This window comes from Poecilia formosa, unplaced genomic scaffold (assembly GCF_000485575.1).
Source record: "Poecilia formosa unplaced genomic scaffold, Poecilia_formosa-5.1.2 Scaffold604, whole genome shotgun sequence".
In the NCBI taxonomy this organism is placed as follows: domain Eukaryota; kingdom Metazoa; phylum Chordata; class Actinopteri; order Cyprinodontiformes; family Poeciliidae; genus Poecilia; species Poecilia formosa.
Genome location: NW_006800543.1, coordinates 26,372 through 43,243, shown reverse-complemented (window position 1 = coordinate 43,243; position 16,872 = coordinate 26,372). Strand labels below are relative to the sequence as shown.

Below are 16,872 nucleotides of genomic sequence, written 5' to 3'. Positions count from 1 at the left end.
ATCCATCCATCCATCCATCCATCCATCCATCCATCCATCCATCCATCCATCCATCCATCCATCCATCCTTGTCCCTAGGATAGCGGGACGGTTAGCTTCACCTTGCAGAAGAGGAAAATCAGATTTATCTGAGATTTCAGAGAAAAAAACAAACATTTCTGAGCTCCATAAGTCAAAAATCTGCAATAAAAAACTCAAAAGTGTTGAGATTAAAGTTGGACATTTTCTAGAAAAACTTTGAATTTTCTGATTTCAGAAAGTCAAAAATTTGTGGGGGAAAAACTAAAATATTTTAAGTTTAATGAAAACTGTATTATTATGAAACATGTTGGTGGCAGTATCATGATGCAGGAAAGAAGGATGAAGAATCGTAGTCCAGGAGAATCCTAGAACAGAGTTTTGGGTGAGAGGATGCAGGTGCACACCACACTTTTCAGATTCTTATTTTAAAACATTTCTATCCGTTCTACTTTGTGAGTTTGTTCTACTTTCTGTCCATAAAATAATAATAAATTCCTTTAAAAAGGGTCTTAAAAAGTTGTAGGCTGGAGTTTCTGCCGTCCTGTAGCATAATTAGAGTTTAATTAAACAGAAATAGAGCAAAAATATTCAGTATTTATATTCAGTATTAATATTTAAAATAGTCACCAGTCATTTAATGCGGTCCTCTGCTGCCATCTGGTGGTGGAAGTGGAGATTGACATGATTTCAGTTGGCGCCATTTTTTCGGTTTTTATCCCATATAAGTTTTTCAATTTGAGAAAAGTTACAAAAATTCCTTCATAAACACAAAAAACAAACAGAAATAATGTTGGAAATTCTAACTGGGATAAAACAAGGAAGAAATTGTTCGTATTTAACTTCAGACAGTCAGAAAAATCTTTATTTTTTACTTGGTGTATGTAAATATGTAGCTTCAACTGTAAATAAAACCCATTTAGAGTTTAAAACCTTCACCAAACTTTATTAAGAACAGGTTATAATTTTTGCTAAATAAACATTATATTTCTGCAAAACGAGGACGATTCATGTTCCTAAAATTAAAGCAAATAGTTTCCAACTTAATGAGAAAATAAATTAATAATTCTAGTTTTTTGAATATTTTTCTGATGTGGAATGTTACTCTATTTTTCTAAATAAACTGAAAATTTGGATTTATTATTATATCTGAAGCATAACTTGGTTATTTTTATTTTATTCAATGTTTTTAGGAACCAGGCTGAAGGTCAAACAGTCACCAGAAGTTCTGGGTCAGTTTAGTCACATTCTCCACTGAAAATATGTTTTGATCAATAAACCTACTTTATTTTATGTATTTGTTGCATAAAATTCACTTAATTAAATCCAAACGTATTAAAGATCCAATATGAGTTGATTAAACATGTTGTGTTAATTTTACATAAATATTCCAATAATTCTAATTAAATTAAATTAAATTAAATTAAATGTGAGAGAAAATATTTTCTATTTAAATTTTCTTTAAAAAATACAAAAAATATTTATGAAAATGATTATCTTTTAATACCTTATTATTACCATTATTTTACCAATAAAGAAAACTACATGATGGTTTGTGAAAAATGTATGAACCAAACGTTTCAAAAATGATCCTAAATTCATATTAATGGATTAGTTTCAGTTTAAAATTAAATTATTTGGATGGGGGTGGGGGTGGGGATTTTGTGATATTTACAGTAACTCAAACAATTACTTCTTTTTTGCAAAAGAAACGAAAACAATGGACGTTGAAGCTGCACGTCATGTAGTAGCTACTGAGCACCACCAGGTGGCAGTGTAGCTCCGTGTTACCTGGAAGAAGCCGTGCGCTTTTACCGTAGAAAGAGAGAAAGGAAGAAAAAAGAAAGAGGAAGAAAGAAAAAGAATATTTTTAAGCATTTATTTCTCTTAACCTTGATTTTCTGCTTACATCCAATGAAAACACATTTAACATTTCAATATTACACCAATAAAAAAGCAGTAAACCAAAAAAACAACAATAGAAAACAAGCACATAGTGAAAAAATAGCAATTTTCTATCTATATATTGAAAGTATAAAGTATCAAAAGTATGGAAAAATGTAAATGTATTTAAAATTATAAATAAAAAAGTTAGGAAAATAATTATGGAATTAATTTTCAGTATCAAAGAGCACCAATAAATAAATACAACAATAATTAAACCTACTAAATAGCACTAATTTTCACAGAAGTTAAACCTTTTTTCTTAGTTTAGTTCGTAAAATAATAATGATTTTAATGAATAATGCCTTTTATAACAGGATATACCTCTAATAACTCCTGTTTGAAGTGTTCCCGCTGCAGTACTCGCATCTAATTTATTAATTGTAATTTTAGTTAATTTTTTCTTCCCGAACCGCTCCAAATTCGTCCTCCATCTTCCTGCTCTCTGATTGGTCGGCTTGCTGATTGAGCCTCTCTCTGATTGGCGGAAAGTTCCGGGCTGGGGCGGGTCCCTCCACGGACTTTTGTTTTCTCGCCTGCGGCTGAAATTTGGACGGTGCGGATCTCCTGGAGGCGGTTTGGACTCTTGGTTCCGCTGTTTGGTTGTGGATACATGAGGAGTTCAGTTCCGTTCTGGTTCCGTTCTGGGTCTGTGAGTGTTTCTGGGCCTCTCTCTGTGAGCGCTTTCCGCTCGGCCTGTCATTGAGAAAGTCCACATGTTGGCTGGCTGGAGACACTTTCTGCATCTTTTTCCATCTGGAAATCTGAATTTTTTTGAGGAGTTTGTTGGAGGTCAAAATTTCTGCTCTGCTCGGATAAATTTACAGTAAGTCTGACTTTATTCTGAATATATTTAGCAGATTAAACCTCATTTTTGTGGATAATCTCTAAGAAACCAACTTTGTTTATAGTAAATAACGATTGTACACATTTGTCCTAATCAAATTCTCATTTGAAAAGTTTCCCAGACATCTAAACGTCCTCTATAATCTGTCAAACCAATAAACAAACTATAACCTAAACGTTTATTTAGTCCTGATCGAAAATAACAGTGATACAGCCTGGACAACAGGCTGGTAAAAATCGGTACCGACACCGGATCTCCTCTCAGTTATGGGTGAGAATTTATGTTGCATAAAGATTAAAAGTGTCTGCCGTGAGGAGAACCATGTGGACGGGATAAATCTGCTGCTTCCAGAACATCTGGGCGATTTATCTCCGTAATAAACCCATCAGCTGCTTCTGACCGGGACTTTTAAAACCCTTTAACTTCTGAAGCTTTAGTTTTTACTCTGTACTTTTACTATTACACGAAGAAAGAAGCTAAATCGTGACACAACTGATAACCTCTTATTTATTTAAAACTGTTGGTGGGAAAAAATGCACTTTTATTACAGTTATACTATAAAATTTAGCTGTACAGAAAACATTTAGCTGTTGTCCATCAGGAAACATGTTTATTATTCATAATTTACTGTTTATTGAATATATTCTGCTTCTATCCTTTTATTAGCTGCAGGAGCCTGCAGTCTGCTGCTTTACAAAAATGATTTAAAGCCACAAGAATCAAACATGTCAGCTTCTTTTCACTGCGCCTGCCCCAGGAAATCTGTTTTTAACAAACATTTTACTTTAGTTTTAAGAAAATCATGAAAGGGGAGGAATAAATATGTTCTACGTAGAAATTATTAATTTTGATAGAAGTTATGCCAAAAAAAGCTCAAAAAATGACGCCATAACAAAATAATGTTCCTCCCAGGTTACTGATGTTGTTCCTTGCAGAACTGAAAGGAGAAAAAACATTTTTAGTAAGCTAAGCGATAATGATAGCTCTGCTAATGCTAAACTGCTAGAACATAAAGAAGCAGAAGCTAACATTTAACTGCTAGACATGTAAAAAAATTAGCAGAAGCAAATGATAAACTGATAAACACATAAAAAATTTGCACAACACAAAAAGTACATAAAAATTAGCAGAAGCTAACAATAAACTGCTAAGCAAAGAAATTAGCTGAATCTAGTGTTAAACTGCTAAATGTAAAAAAAAAAAAACCTGCTGGCGCTATACTGTTACATATAAAATATTAGAAGATGCTAGCATCGAACCTCTAAACACGTAAAAAAATAAGCAGAAGCAAATAATAAACACATTTAAAAAAATTAGCGGAAGCTAACGCTAACCATGAAGACGTCTCTCTGTGAAACTCGCTAACAACAAAGTCCTCAGATTCTTATTATTACATTAGCGTCGTATTAACAGATGACAAACATCTGATGTCACATAATTTCATCTGTCTCATGAAAATGAGGAACATTTTATGGCAATAATTGGTTAAAAATGGCGGTCAGCTAAATGTCTGTCATGCATAGCAAACATCCGGACTGAGGGGTTAGCATGCTAATTTTGATGCTCATATTCAGACTTGGTGGATTTCTACAGTAATGTGCTGCAGTCTTTAGAAGAGGAACAGTATGAATGTTTTACCTGGTTCAGTTTGTAAATCGCAGCGGGTCTGGAGGTTTTAGTTCTCGTCCTCTGAGTTTGGGCCAAAGCCCGGAGGCCAACGCAGAAGATGACCTTTTCTTGGATCAGGATGTCGTTTCTCTGCATCATTATGAACTTCTGCGTCTTCCCGCCGTCCAGGTCACTTCACCTCGCCGCCTCTCCGTAAAAACAAAATGGAGGTTCTGTGGATTGGTCTGCTGCTGCTGGAGGTGATCATGATGTCATCGGCGGCCAGAGGTGAGTCCGCCGCAGGTCAGCGACTGAGGTTTCCATGAACACAGAGACACGTCACCGGGAAACATTTCTCCTGCTGGTGGAGACAGACGCTCTGCGAAGTTCTGCTGACTAACCTGATTACTTCTTACAACCTGAGCCAGTGGGAGCATGTAGACATTTAAAGGGCCGGTATCAGATTTCGTTTTATAAAGTTTTTCCCTCATCAAAAACAAACATGGAGGTTTGTTTTGATTCTTTAATGCTTGAGAAATTATTTAATCTCCATGGCAACCATTCAGCTGCTAAACGTCTGGGTGGACCTAGCCCCGCCTTTGAGGCGCAGCTCCTTCCACACTCAGCTCCTTCTGACTAGCCAGCAGCAATTAGCAAGCAGATGCTTGCTCAGCAGATTGCTGATTTAACGTTGGACTCAGAATCATCGCGTCCATTTGAGTTGAATTTATGAAGCCAAACTAAAAGTTAGAAATTTAGAAAATGTATTTTTGAAAATGAGTTTCGTAGAGATTCTGATTTCAGTCGTTTCTCTGTTAACGTTTGTGCTTTTACAATCTGCATATCAGTAAAACATTTAGCCAGCTGGTTGAACTCTAGCATCTCTTATTTCTCACACATAATGTATAATTATTGTTACTAAAATACTAAAGCTGATGGAAAATGTTGCCAAATATTCAGAAATATTTTTATTTCACAATAAAATGATTTTGTTTTTAAAATAGTTACTGAGCTCCACAGTAGACCCTGTATTTCCTGCTTCAGGACGGATCGACCCAAATAAAGAACCCAAATAAAGACATTGATCTCTTTGAAGTACAGATTTAAACTCTCTCTGATGCACATCTCAGTCAGATGATTAATTATTGATTGATGAATTGGAAAGTTTTAGTTTCCTGTCTGGCTGAGGACATGTCAACTCGGCGAACCGCAGAGCGACGCTCCGATCGAACAAACGACCTCATGGCAAACGAGCCGGGAACGTCAGGAAACGTCTTCTGCTGTAAATTCCCTCCGACACGCCGGAGGTGTCGCTCTGCTGCTGACCTCAGGGGTCAGAGGTCATTTTAGCTAACAGATAGCTCCTCTCCTCAGCGGCTCGAACCGAGCCGGTACCGTTCAGCTGCTGTTGCATCGTTCTAACAATGGGGGGCCTAAAAATTCATTCTAATTTTTTTCTTTGATGAACTGGATTTATTTCATTATTTTGCCTTTTTATATTGATATTGTTTAAATCCAAACGTTTCTGTTATTATTCTTTTGGGGGGGACAATTCTAGACTTTTCCAAGATTGGGGGTCCGGACCCCCCTGGCCCCCCTGGTTTACGCCCATGGTCTCCGGTCCGCTTGGCATTCACACATGCATTGAAACCGAACCAGAGTTCACTTCTTAACCGAACCCAGACCCAGGTTTGGAGGACCAGAGGTCAAAGGTCAATTAGAGTTCACGCCTCACCAACTGAACAGGAGTTTATAGAAAGGCGGACCAGAGCCGGGTTGAGGCGGTCTCTGATTGGTTCTGTTCTGTTTTGCTGGTACCGGGTCATAAATTGAGGCTTCAGTCGGATCCGGTTCGACTTGTTGAGTCCTGCAGTCTGGGCCCGACGCGGCCGCCCCGAACGGGACGCGGTGTGGGACGGAGCGGTTCGTCCTCATGCTGTCGGATGTCCTGGTGCGTCTGGACCAGGCGGTTCTGTTCCTCTGTTTTCTGCCACCCTCCCAGTTTTACGGCTCTGCTAACGCTGCCTCCCATTAGACGAGAGTCACTGTTTGCTTTGGCTCCACTAATGGGGCCGTCAGGGTCCGTCTGGCTCTGCGGGGGGCCGCCGATGTTTGCACAGCAGGAAGGACAGCAGCGGAAGAGATGACACCACCAACGACTTTAACCTCTGATAAACCTCCTCCATCCAGAGATATTATCCGATCGGCTGCTGAAAACTTTCTTTTCTCATTTTGATTGAACGCATCATCACTAAAATCAATATTGACAAATTATTGACTCAGAATTAACTCCTATATTTTCCTGAAAAGTTACTTTTAAGTTAGTTTTGTTTGATTTGAAGTGTACTAAGATATTTGCAATAGTATTGAGAGAAATTTGTTCCAGTATTTTTAGAGCAAAGAACGCAATCAAAAATGTTAATTAGAAAAAAAGAATTTAACGCTGACCAATAGAAATTCACAAAAGTGTGAAATGGAATCAGGAAAACGCGATTTAAAAAAAAATCCATTAGTAAAATCCACCCCCCCAAAATGTTTTTAAATTATTTAAAATTGAAATCTGAAGAAAAAAAACAAAACAAATAATTAGAAATAATAAAATTTGAAAAAAATAGCAAACTGCATAAATGAGGTTCAAGTACTGCCAAACATTGTAAAATACTAAATGTTTATTTTTATCAAAAAATGTGCAAAGTTTTAATGTTAAAATGTATTTCTTTCTATGGGTTTGTTGCTTGCAATAATATTGGCACCAATTTCTCTCCATACAAAGAAACTAGATGTAAATAGTTGGCAGGATTTTGTGTTTTTGCCTTGTCGCTCCTCCATTTTATGAACCTGCAGCACATTCAATCCTTCAGATGGAGCCTGTTGCAGGTTTCAAACATCCGTGTTTAGTCAGCAGGAATATTAAACAAGATTTGGAGGTAATTCCTGCTGCTTGTAATTCATCCGTATCGCGTTTCTTCGCCTCCGCCCCGACATGTTCAGAATATTCTGATGCATTTTTCCATTTACTGTTTTTCAGAACCAAACCTGAGATTCATTAGAGTCTCATCGTGAGGAGAACCGTCGGTCGGGTTGTTTCGTTTTCTCTGCCGCTCCGTCATTCAGGCTCTTCATTCTGAGGTTCATCAGACTTCCTGGTCTGTTCTGGTTCTGGTTGGCTCTTCTGTTTGTCTGAGAGTCCAGGATGGGAAACACGAACCCGACGGACTGAAGTGGTTCACAGCACTGGTGTCCAAACGGCGGCCCAGGGCCCGCTAGTGGTCCTCTGCAGGACTTTGGGCGGCCCTGGCCTCATTCTGGAATGAAGGAGACTTCCTTCTTTCAGAGAAAACTTTGTTACAGAAAATATTTCTGCATTTATCTTAAATTACTTTCACCAAAAGAAATAAAACAATCAACCCCAGAGGTTTGAAACTTGCCCTTTCATGCTCCGATGATTTACTGAGCCGCTTTCTGCAGAAAATGACTTTTTGTTGATTTCAATAAAATACATTTTTCAGACAATTATTGAGCAGAGAAAATAAAAATAAAATGGTTTTATTCATGTTAAAAAAATCAATTAATCAACGAGTCAGAGGCTGGAATTGAGAATTTTTTAAAAATTTATTTTGTTTTTTTAGGATTTATTTCATTGTTTATTTATTTCAGTCAGCTTATGCTAAAATACCATATTTGTATGGCACTTTAGCCTTAGCTTAGCCCAAATATGATGTTGATATAGCACTTTAGCATTGACTTTGTTTAATGCTATATGGTGTAGCACTTTAGCGTTACCTTTGCTAGGTACTGTGTTGTTATAGCGCTTTAGTAATAGTTTCTGCTAAATACTGTGATGGTGTAGCACTTTAGCATTAGCGGTGCTAATATTTACGATTAGTGCTTGAGGATTAGCACAGCTAACGTTTCAGCTAGCAGTCCCCTCCGCTGGTTCCAAACACTAGCTGTGTTCAATGTGATGTTTGACTTAAGTCCATTTTAGTGATTAATCAAACTTCCTGTTTTTGAACATTTAAGTTTTAGAAAATCTAGATTTTTTTAACCACTTTGAACGACAGAAACAGGTTTCTGTAATTCAAAGTGATGAAAAACCAGTTTTTCAAAATATTTTCTATTGTCTGTAATTTATTTTTAAGAAAACGTGATTTGTTATGAGGAAATGTGTGATTTTAATTTTCTGACTTTGCCCAACGTGAAGAAGCCGTTTGGCTGTGAAAGTGTCTGATTTCATGACTTTATGAAATAATTCCCCGTCTGAGGAGCTGACGCACAGCGGACGTTACGAAGTCTCGCTCTGACTTGATTATTGTTAATAAATCGAAAAGCAACAGAGGAAAGCACAGCCGACATTTCTGGCATTTTTTCCCAAAGCAAGAGGCCAAACATTGACCAGATCTGTAAAAGATTATAAAAACAGATACCGGGTCCGGTCTCCAGTGAAAGCGGGGGACGCTAATCCCTCGCTATGCTAACGTCTAGCTGGAAGGCCAGCAGAACAGTAAGCTGCGTTAATCATTCCTGCTGCTCGACCCTTCACACCGCCGGCTCAGCGTTCTGATTATCAGAGTAATCCCCGTGTTGTGCTGGCACCGTCGTCACGCTCGGACACAACAGGCCTATTCTCTGCATGTAATTAGCAATGCTACTTACAAGGCTAATGCTTTCTGCTAATACTCACTGCTACAGGTTTCTGCTAATGGTCTCTGGGATTTAACCACTCAGCTGCAGGGGAGGGACAGAAAGCTTGAGAAGAGTCTGAATCGATCCAGACAGATGAGAATTGTTTAAACTGGACTAGTTTGACCTCTTCTCTGATTGGTTGAGCTTCCATGATGTCACCCAACGAGGAAGTGAGTTTCAGGTGAAACAATAAAATGTATTCATTGGTCATCTATCCATCTGTCAATCAATCAATCAATCAATCAATCAATCATTCATGGACTCACATGTTGATTTAAAGACTTCCATCTTTAAATCTCTCCCAGCGTTTCTCCATCCGTTTCTCGTCAGATGCTAAAATTCTTATTGAGCGTCTGTTATCTGCTGGAAGTCTTGCTCTCTCTCACCCTGTGGCAGCCTGAATTTCTCTGACTTCTTTTCTAAACACAGCGAGTCTTCTTCTCTCAGTAGCAGCTTCTGCACTGAAGAGTGTCGCCAGCGCTGCCTGGTGGCCAGATGGTGTAGTTCAATCACCGGTCATTCTGTCGGGGACAAAGTTTGTCTGATTTAGTGTGAAATAAACATTTCTGAGAGGAGAAACATTGGAAAGTTTCGTATGTCTTCAGGAGAATGAAATGTGTGAAGAGTTTCTAATAAAAACCAAACGTCACCGATGATGATTCTGGATGTTTCTGGGGAAATAATTGTTGATGTTCGTGTTTCTGACGGTGGGAAAACCGCGGGCCGCCCAGAATCGCAGGCGGGAAATCACTGGAAAGTATTTCTGAAAACTCATAGTGAGGAGTATTTTACAGCTGACTGCGTTATATAGACATAACAGGACTCATGTTGTTCACTGCAGAAACATTAACTGTTACCAAGTAGTTTTGGCCTGCTGCTGTCTCATTCAGAGATCTTAGTGCACTTTAAAACATAACTTAAGAACAACTTTTCTGCCAGAAAAAGGAGCTTATTTTAAGTAAATTATTATATCAATCTTAGTGTAATAAGATATTTGCAGTAGAAGCCTGACCAAAAATACTTTAGTGTTTTTGCAGAGTTGGAGCAGAAATGTCCTCTATCAGAGTTTACTGCAGAGGAATAAATGACAAACAGAGGCTGATTCCTCGGTTATTTCCGTCAGTTTCCAGCCTTAAACGGCCGTCCAGCAGCGATCAGGTCGGAGTGAACGATAAACAAGGTCATTCAAGGTCAGACCTGCTTTCTGTTGGTTTCTGTGTTAGCATGTGACAGAGGAGCTGCTGTCGCCTCATTCAGGCTCAGAGACGCTGATGACAGGAAATGAAGAAAACTGACAGGAAGTACCCGAGCCTGAAGCTGATTGGTTATTATTCAGCTGTTTTATGGTTTTCCTGTAAATTATATGTGGAAACAAATAAATATTAGCATGCTAACCACTCAGGTTGGAGGTTTTTCATATTTCCCAACAGCCACTTGAATTTCAGGATGACTGACATTTTTCAAGATGGCCGCCGTTTTGGGCCTTGTAAGTCAGTTACTGGTGTAAAATGATCCCCATTTTTATAACTTAATGAATTTATGTCTCATCATGTTTTCCTCTTTGCTCGTCATGTTCATTAAACTTTAAAGTGATGAAATGCAGCAGAATCGGAAACTGAAGACTTTGCTGTTAGCGAGTCTCAGACCAGGAAGGAGATGAAGATAAGAAACGGTCGACTTAGTGATTAGCGTTAGCTTCTGCTAATCTTTTTTTTGATTTAGTGGTTTAGTATTGGCGTCTGCTGTTTACCATTATTTTCTGTTTACTGCTTCAGCATTAGCTTTAGATAGTTTCTTGTCTGGTTAATGTTTTAGTGTTCGCTTCTGGTAATATTTTTATGTATTTAGTGGTTTAGCATTAGCATAGCAGAAAGGACATAATCATGGAGGATTTCCCCGCTTCTTCATTGGGAGATATTTAAGATTAAATGAGCATGTAAAGGTCTGGATTAGCATGTCTCTCTCTCACACACACACACACACACACACACACACACACACACACACAGAGGAGACTAAGACAGTGACTAGAGCTGAACAAATGGACTTAGTCACGGCTGAAGATTGGTGTGGAATGTGGGAGGGGGGCACGTGTCCGTGTGTGCGCGCGTTTGTGTGTGTGTCTGCGCATGTGCGTGTGTATGTCCGTGTGTGTCCGCGCATGTGCCTGTGTGTGTGTGTGCGTGTGTGTCCACGCATGTGCGTGTGTGTGTGCGTGTCCGTGTCCGCGCATGTGCCTGTGTGTGTGTGTGTGTGTGCATGCCTGGAATGTTTGACTCCCCACCCAGTGAACCAGAAAACTCACCGGTGGAGGAGGAAGTAGGAGGATGAGGATCGAGATGAGATTTTATTTTTGTTTCAGGTTTGAATTTTTTTCTCAGCATCAGTTACAGAGGAAACGTGATTAAAACCAATTAAATAAAAAATGCATCAGCTTCAGGTATGAATATCTGTAATGCAGAAGCTGATAAAGTAGATTTCTGATGAATTAGTCAAATAGGTTAAATAAATTAACACATATGATAAACCAAAATGGTTCAACATTTCATTGATTTATATTTAGAATCAATAAATTGTGAACGTGCTGCTAAATGTGCCAATGGCAGAGAAACGACTTACAGTTACAGGAAAACCATTTATCCACCGCCCTCTGTGGCTGTGCTAACTATCCTTAGCATTCAAAACATGCTACGCTAGCTGCAGCTAACACAGAACGAAGGACCCACCTCCTTGCTCTGATTGGTTGTTTCTATTTATCCTTTGGGATAAGATAAAGGAATCAGATTTCACAGATTTTCTGTCAAATACCAAACTGTCAGAGTTTCAACAAATATGGCTTATTAAAGCTACAAACTTTAAAAAAACGTTGGACATAAACATGAGCTGATGTCATCAATCTGATCTCTGATTAGTGCGTCTCTATAATCCGCCTCATGCATGGAGTTGGTGGAGTTGCAGTTAAATATTCCCCTGGATTGAGTCGCTCCCTCCTCTGCATCAGTGACTCCCAAAAACCAGATATCCTTTTCTGTGTGTGTGTGTTAATGAGTAACAGCGTCGACTGATTATCTAAACAGGTAGCTGTTTCTGCTGTGGTCACTTTGACTGGAAACCAGTGGAACCACAGAACCCAGTGGTGTGTGGTTCAGTGGGTTCCTGCTGAGACGGATCCACAGCTGGTGACTGAAACCAGCAGCGAGTGAAAACCCAATCTGACCCGGATCAGGTTCCCTCAGCACCTGCTGCTTCACATGCAGCCGGACCAGAGGCGGCTGGGTTGCTGCGGACAGCAGCATGTTTGTTTAGCAACATGCTAGCAGCGCTAGTTCGTTAGCTAGCTAGTTAAGCTAAAACCAGTTTAGCTTCAGACGCTTTGATTCCTGATTTTTTTTCTTAATCAGGGTCAGGATGAATGGTTTAAAATTGTTAGAATATTAATAGAATAGAGGAAATTAAGAATAAAAAAATAAATACAAATAAAATTCTCACGATGGCAATGCAAAAATATTAAAAATATTAAAATTAATTCTTGCTGTAAATTAAGAAAAAAATGAAAAGATAAGAAAAAAAATCTTGTAAAAAATAAAGAAAAAGGAATAAAATCCTAAAAAGAATGATCATAAAAAATCAAGATAATGAAAAGAAAAATTCAGAATTCCTATAAAAATAAAAGAAAAGGAAAAAAAATCCTATTACAGAAAAATAAATTTAGAAAATTCTTAGTCTAAAAATAAAATAAATAAATAAAGAAAATAATTATTTGGTTTTTCAAAAGAAAACAAAAAAAATGAATAAAAATACTTCTAGAGATGAAGGAAAATATAAAAATTATTTTCACAGAAAATAAAAAATAATATAAATAAAATAAAAAGAAATTAAAAAACTATAAATAGACAGACAAAAAACAAAATAAGAAAATTTTGAACATAAAATCTTAATGAAATAAAAATAATCCTATAAAAAAATCAAGAGAGAATACGTGTTGCTATAAGTGAAATAATCTGCCAACGGAACTAGAGCTTTTTATTCAAAATTAATAGATTATTCACTTAAACTAGCTTCTGTTTCATAAATGTTACTTTAAGTTAGTTTTGTCTTATTTCAAGTGTAATAAGACGTTGCACTAGAAAATAAACAAACATAGTTGGTGAGATTATTCCGTTTTGCAGTGTAAACAGAAGGTGAGTTTTCATAGAATGTTAAACTTGATGTCTCATTAAAACTTTGAAAATGAACCGATTTTCTGCTCATTTCCAGTTCAGTGGAGAAACTTCAATCATGAAGTTATTCTGTGCTCTTATTTTGAAAAACGAGCGAGTCATTTGGGTCTTGTTCATTTTTATTGGTCTTATTGGTCTTGTTCGGGTCTTGTTGGTCTTGTTCGGGTCTTGTTGGTCTTGTTCGGGTCTTGTTCAGGTCTTGTTGGTCTTGTTGGTCTTGTTCGGGTCTTGTTGGTCTTGTTCTGGTCTTGTTGGTCTTGTTCGGGTCTTGTTGGTCTTATTCTGGTGTTATTGGTCTTGTTCGGGTCTTGTTGGTCTTGTTCGGGTCTTGTTGGTCTGGTTCGGGTCTTGTTGGTCTTGTTCGGGTCTTGTTGGTCTTGTTCGGGTCTGGTTGGTCTTGTTCGGGTCTGGTTGGTCTTGTTCGGGTCTGGTTGGTCTTGTTCGGGTCTTGTTGGTCTTGTTCGGGTCTTGTTGGTCTTGTTGGTCTTGTTCGGGTCTGGTTGGTCTTATTCTGGTCTTGTTGGTCTTGTTCGGGTCTGGTTGGTCTTGTTCGGGTCTTGTTGGTCTTATTCTGGTGTTATTGGTCTTGTTCGGGTCTTGTTGGTCCTGTTTGGGTCTGGTTGGTCCTGTTCGGGTCTGGTTGGTCCTGTTTGGGTCTGGTTGGTCCTGTTTGGGTCGTCGGGGGGGTTTTCCTCCAGGGAGACGCCGGCAGGTGCAGCAGAGAGAAGAAAAGAAACGTCAAACAATAAAACCAGTAATTACAGCTGCTGCAGAAGTGGAGCTCAGAGAACATTCAGATTTCTCTCTCAGTGTTTTCCTGAAACATGGTGACCGGGGTTCGCGTGTCTGTGAGAGTTCTCAGAACCGAGCGGTCCGGGCTGTACGGGTCGGGTTGCAGAACCAGCCACTCAGCAGATTCCTCCAAGTTTTTCTGGCCGCTGTGTATTTTTCTTTTCTGAATGTTTGAGAAGCAAGAGAGAAAGGGAGACAAATGTGTGTGTCTGTGTGTGTGTTGCAGCCTCAGGTCCAGTGTAAACTGTCAGGTTGGAGGAACAAGCAGCAGTTGACATGCTGACGGACTGGAAGTGAGAGGTCAGAGGTCAGAGGTTTTGGCCTGAGGGTGGCGCTGTAGCCGGCGGCGGTCTCGCTTTGTGCCGATTGTTCTGACTATTAATTGGCGAAGCAGACAAGAAAATCTGGCACATTCTGCAGATTTTTCATTAAACCACTTAAGCCACTTAAAGGCCCGAGCCTGGAGGGTCCTGGATGGGAGGCAGAATATGACTGCAGGGATCCAAGCCTTTATCACGTCTGATGAGAGCTGGAGAAGCCGGGCCCTCTCCTGTTGAGTAAAGTTATGCCACACGTTGCCCAGTACTATATATAGCAGGCTGCCCCAGTCACTGTTGACTCATGGTTACTAAAAACTTTACCAGACCAACTGATTTAGGTGACATTATGGGTGTAAAATATTGAGTAAAATCTTGTGCTACATAATGGCTTTATTTTCACTCTTACATTTAAACATTATGACATACAAAATTACAAGAGGATCGTCCTTATTGTCTCCAAGTGCATTCTGGGTAAAGCTTGTAACCAGCCGTCCACCATCATCAGTCACTTGGCAACAGACGGCAAACTAGCTAGAGCATTTTTACAGACCAAGTTAAACTGCATTCATACACAGATGGGTTGGAGGCTGAGTTCCCATGAGATCATCAATGTGACGCTGGAGTCAAACCCACAACTTTCCAACAATCCCTCTGAGTCCAATCCACTATTAAAACTGGTCTAAAAAGCTGAGAACACTATTATAGACGTTCAAATATCACAGACTAGAAAAAACAAACTACATTTTCCAACGTGCTTTGGCAAACGGAGGATCTTCCTTCAGGATCAATAACTTATTGATTGTTTTTTAAAAGAAACAGTTTTGTTATAATGCAGCAGCAGCCGGACTGTGAAATGGAGAAACAAAGCGGCCGGCTGGAGTGGAAAGGTGGGAGGAAACAACGGGAAACGACGAGGGAGGAAACCGGAGGGAGGCGAGACGGAACCGGCAGTCCACTAGCTGCCGGACCGGGCAGCCTGACCCGTTACGGCGGCTCAGCCTGGAACAATGCTGAGGTCACCGGGAGGAAAACATCCTGACAACAACGAAACAAAAGACACCTGCAGGGAAATCCCAGTTCAGTCCCAGTGAGGTCTGAGCCGACCCACTGGTCAGAACCGACCCGCAGGTCAGAACCGACCCTCAGGTCCAAACCAACATGGAAACATGGAAAACAAACTTCATCCATAAAAGCAGCTGCTCATCTGCTTTTCATCCGATCCTCCACCGTCATGCATGGTGGAGGCTCTGTCATGCTGTGGGCCAGTTTCCCCTTGAGCTCTGTTAGAGTTTATGATGTCTAAGCCAACAGAAAACTGGAGGCGCCTCGTCCTTCAGACGGTGATTAAAGCTGAAAATTCGTTTCTTATTTTATGATTTTTGGCATTTTGAGAGAGCAGAGAAACCCTGAAGCTTTTAAAGATCCAAACGTTCTTGCGCTCCTTCTTTCGGCTGGTTCTGGAGGCCCGGCCGGCCGGCCCGGTGTTGCTGTTGGCAGCAGTGCCAGACGGAGCGCGAGGGGAGAGCCGAGGAATGCTTTTGATGGAGAGGAGCTAACACCGGGACATAGCTGGGATGTACTCTAGAGGCTGAAGGTGTGTGTGTGTGTCTGTGTGTGTGTGTGTGTGTGTGTGTGTGTGTGTGTGAATCATTGTTAAAATGACCTGAAATAGTTTGAAGAAGGTTCTGAGTTTCTGTTGAGATCTTTGTTTAGGGCTGAAACGATTAATCGTGATTAATCGATTATTAAAATAACCGCCAAACGATTTAGTCATCAATCAATCGCTCACTGGAGTAAACAGACTCAAATTTGCTGAAAGAGCACAGAGTGGTAATCAATTCAATTATTCATCATTTTTTCACATTTTTAGCTGCAGATGCATCATTTACTACAAAACAAATGTCATGTTATTGAAATTTAGTCAATAAAATGTTTATTTTCCAACTAAATTCTCTTTTTATTTACATTTTGGATGTGTTTCTGATGACTAGCAGAACGAGTCAGAGTCGGGTCAGGGTCGGGGCTAATGACCGGTATATATTGCCGAATCGATTTATTTATACAGTCCTATTAGCTCCCACTAATTGTTTAGAGTTCACTTCTGGTAATACTTTTATGAATTAAGGGGTTTAGAATTAGCTTCCAGTAAATTTTGTGCATGTTTTTGGGTTTAGCGTTATTTAAGGTAATATTTTTTGTGTTAGCTTCCGCTGATACTGTTTGTGCTGTTAGCATTACCTTCCTGTAATTTTTTTTCGGTTTTATTTTTTGCTTGGTGGTTAGTGAAGATAGGTTTCTGGTTAGCAGTGCCCAATAACGACTGCTGATTATTTCAAACACATATTCGCCGTCATAGACATACTATAAGGATAGACCCTCATGCACCGCTCTGCCTATTGTCGCTGACGAGATTTAGGGCGGCCATCTTGGAGCGGTA

The 16,872-nt window shown here is 39.4% G+C and overlaps 1 protein-coding gene across 1 annotated transcript in view; it reads left to right on the top strand.

Annotated features, from left to right (window-relative positions):
• Positions 1-2,364: 2,364 nt before the first annotated feature.
• Positions 2,365-16,872, top strand: part of LOC103130068 (fibroblast growth factor receptor-like 1) — a 16,614-nt gene continuing 2,106 nt past the window's right edge. Inside the window, exons 1-2 of the mRNA XM_007541369.2 lie at positions 2,365-2,788; positions 4,607-4,705. Coding sequence (XP_007541431.1) covers positions 4,642-4,705 — 64 coding nt within the window. The 5' untranslated portion in view covers positions 2,365-2,788; positions 4,607-4,641. The remainder of the gene's footprint in view (positions 2,789-4,606; positions 4,706-16,872) is intronic.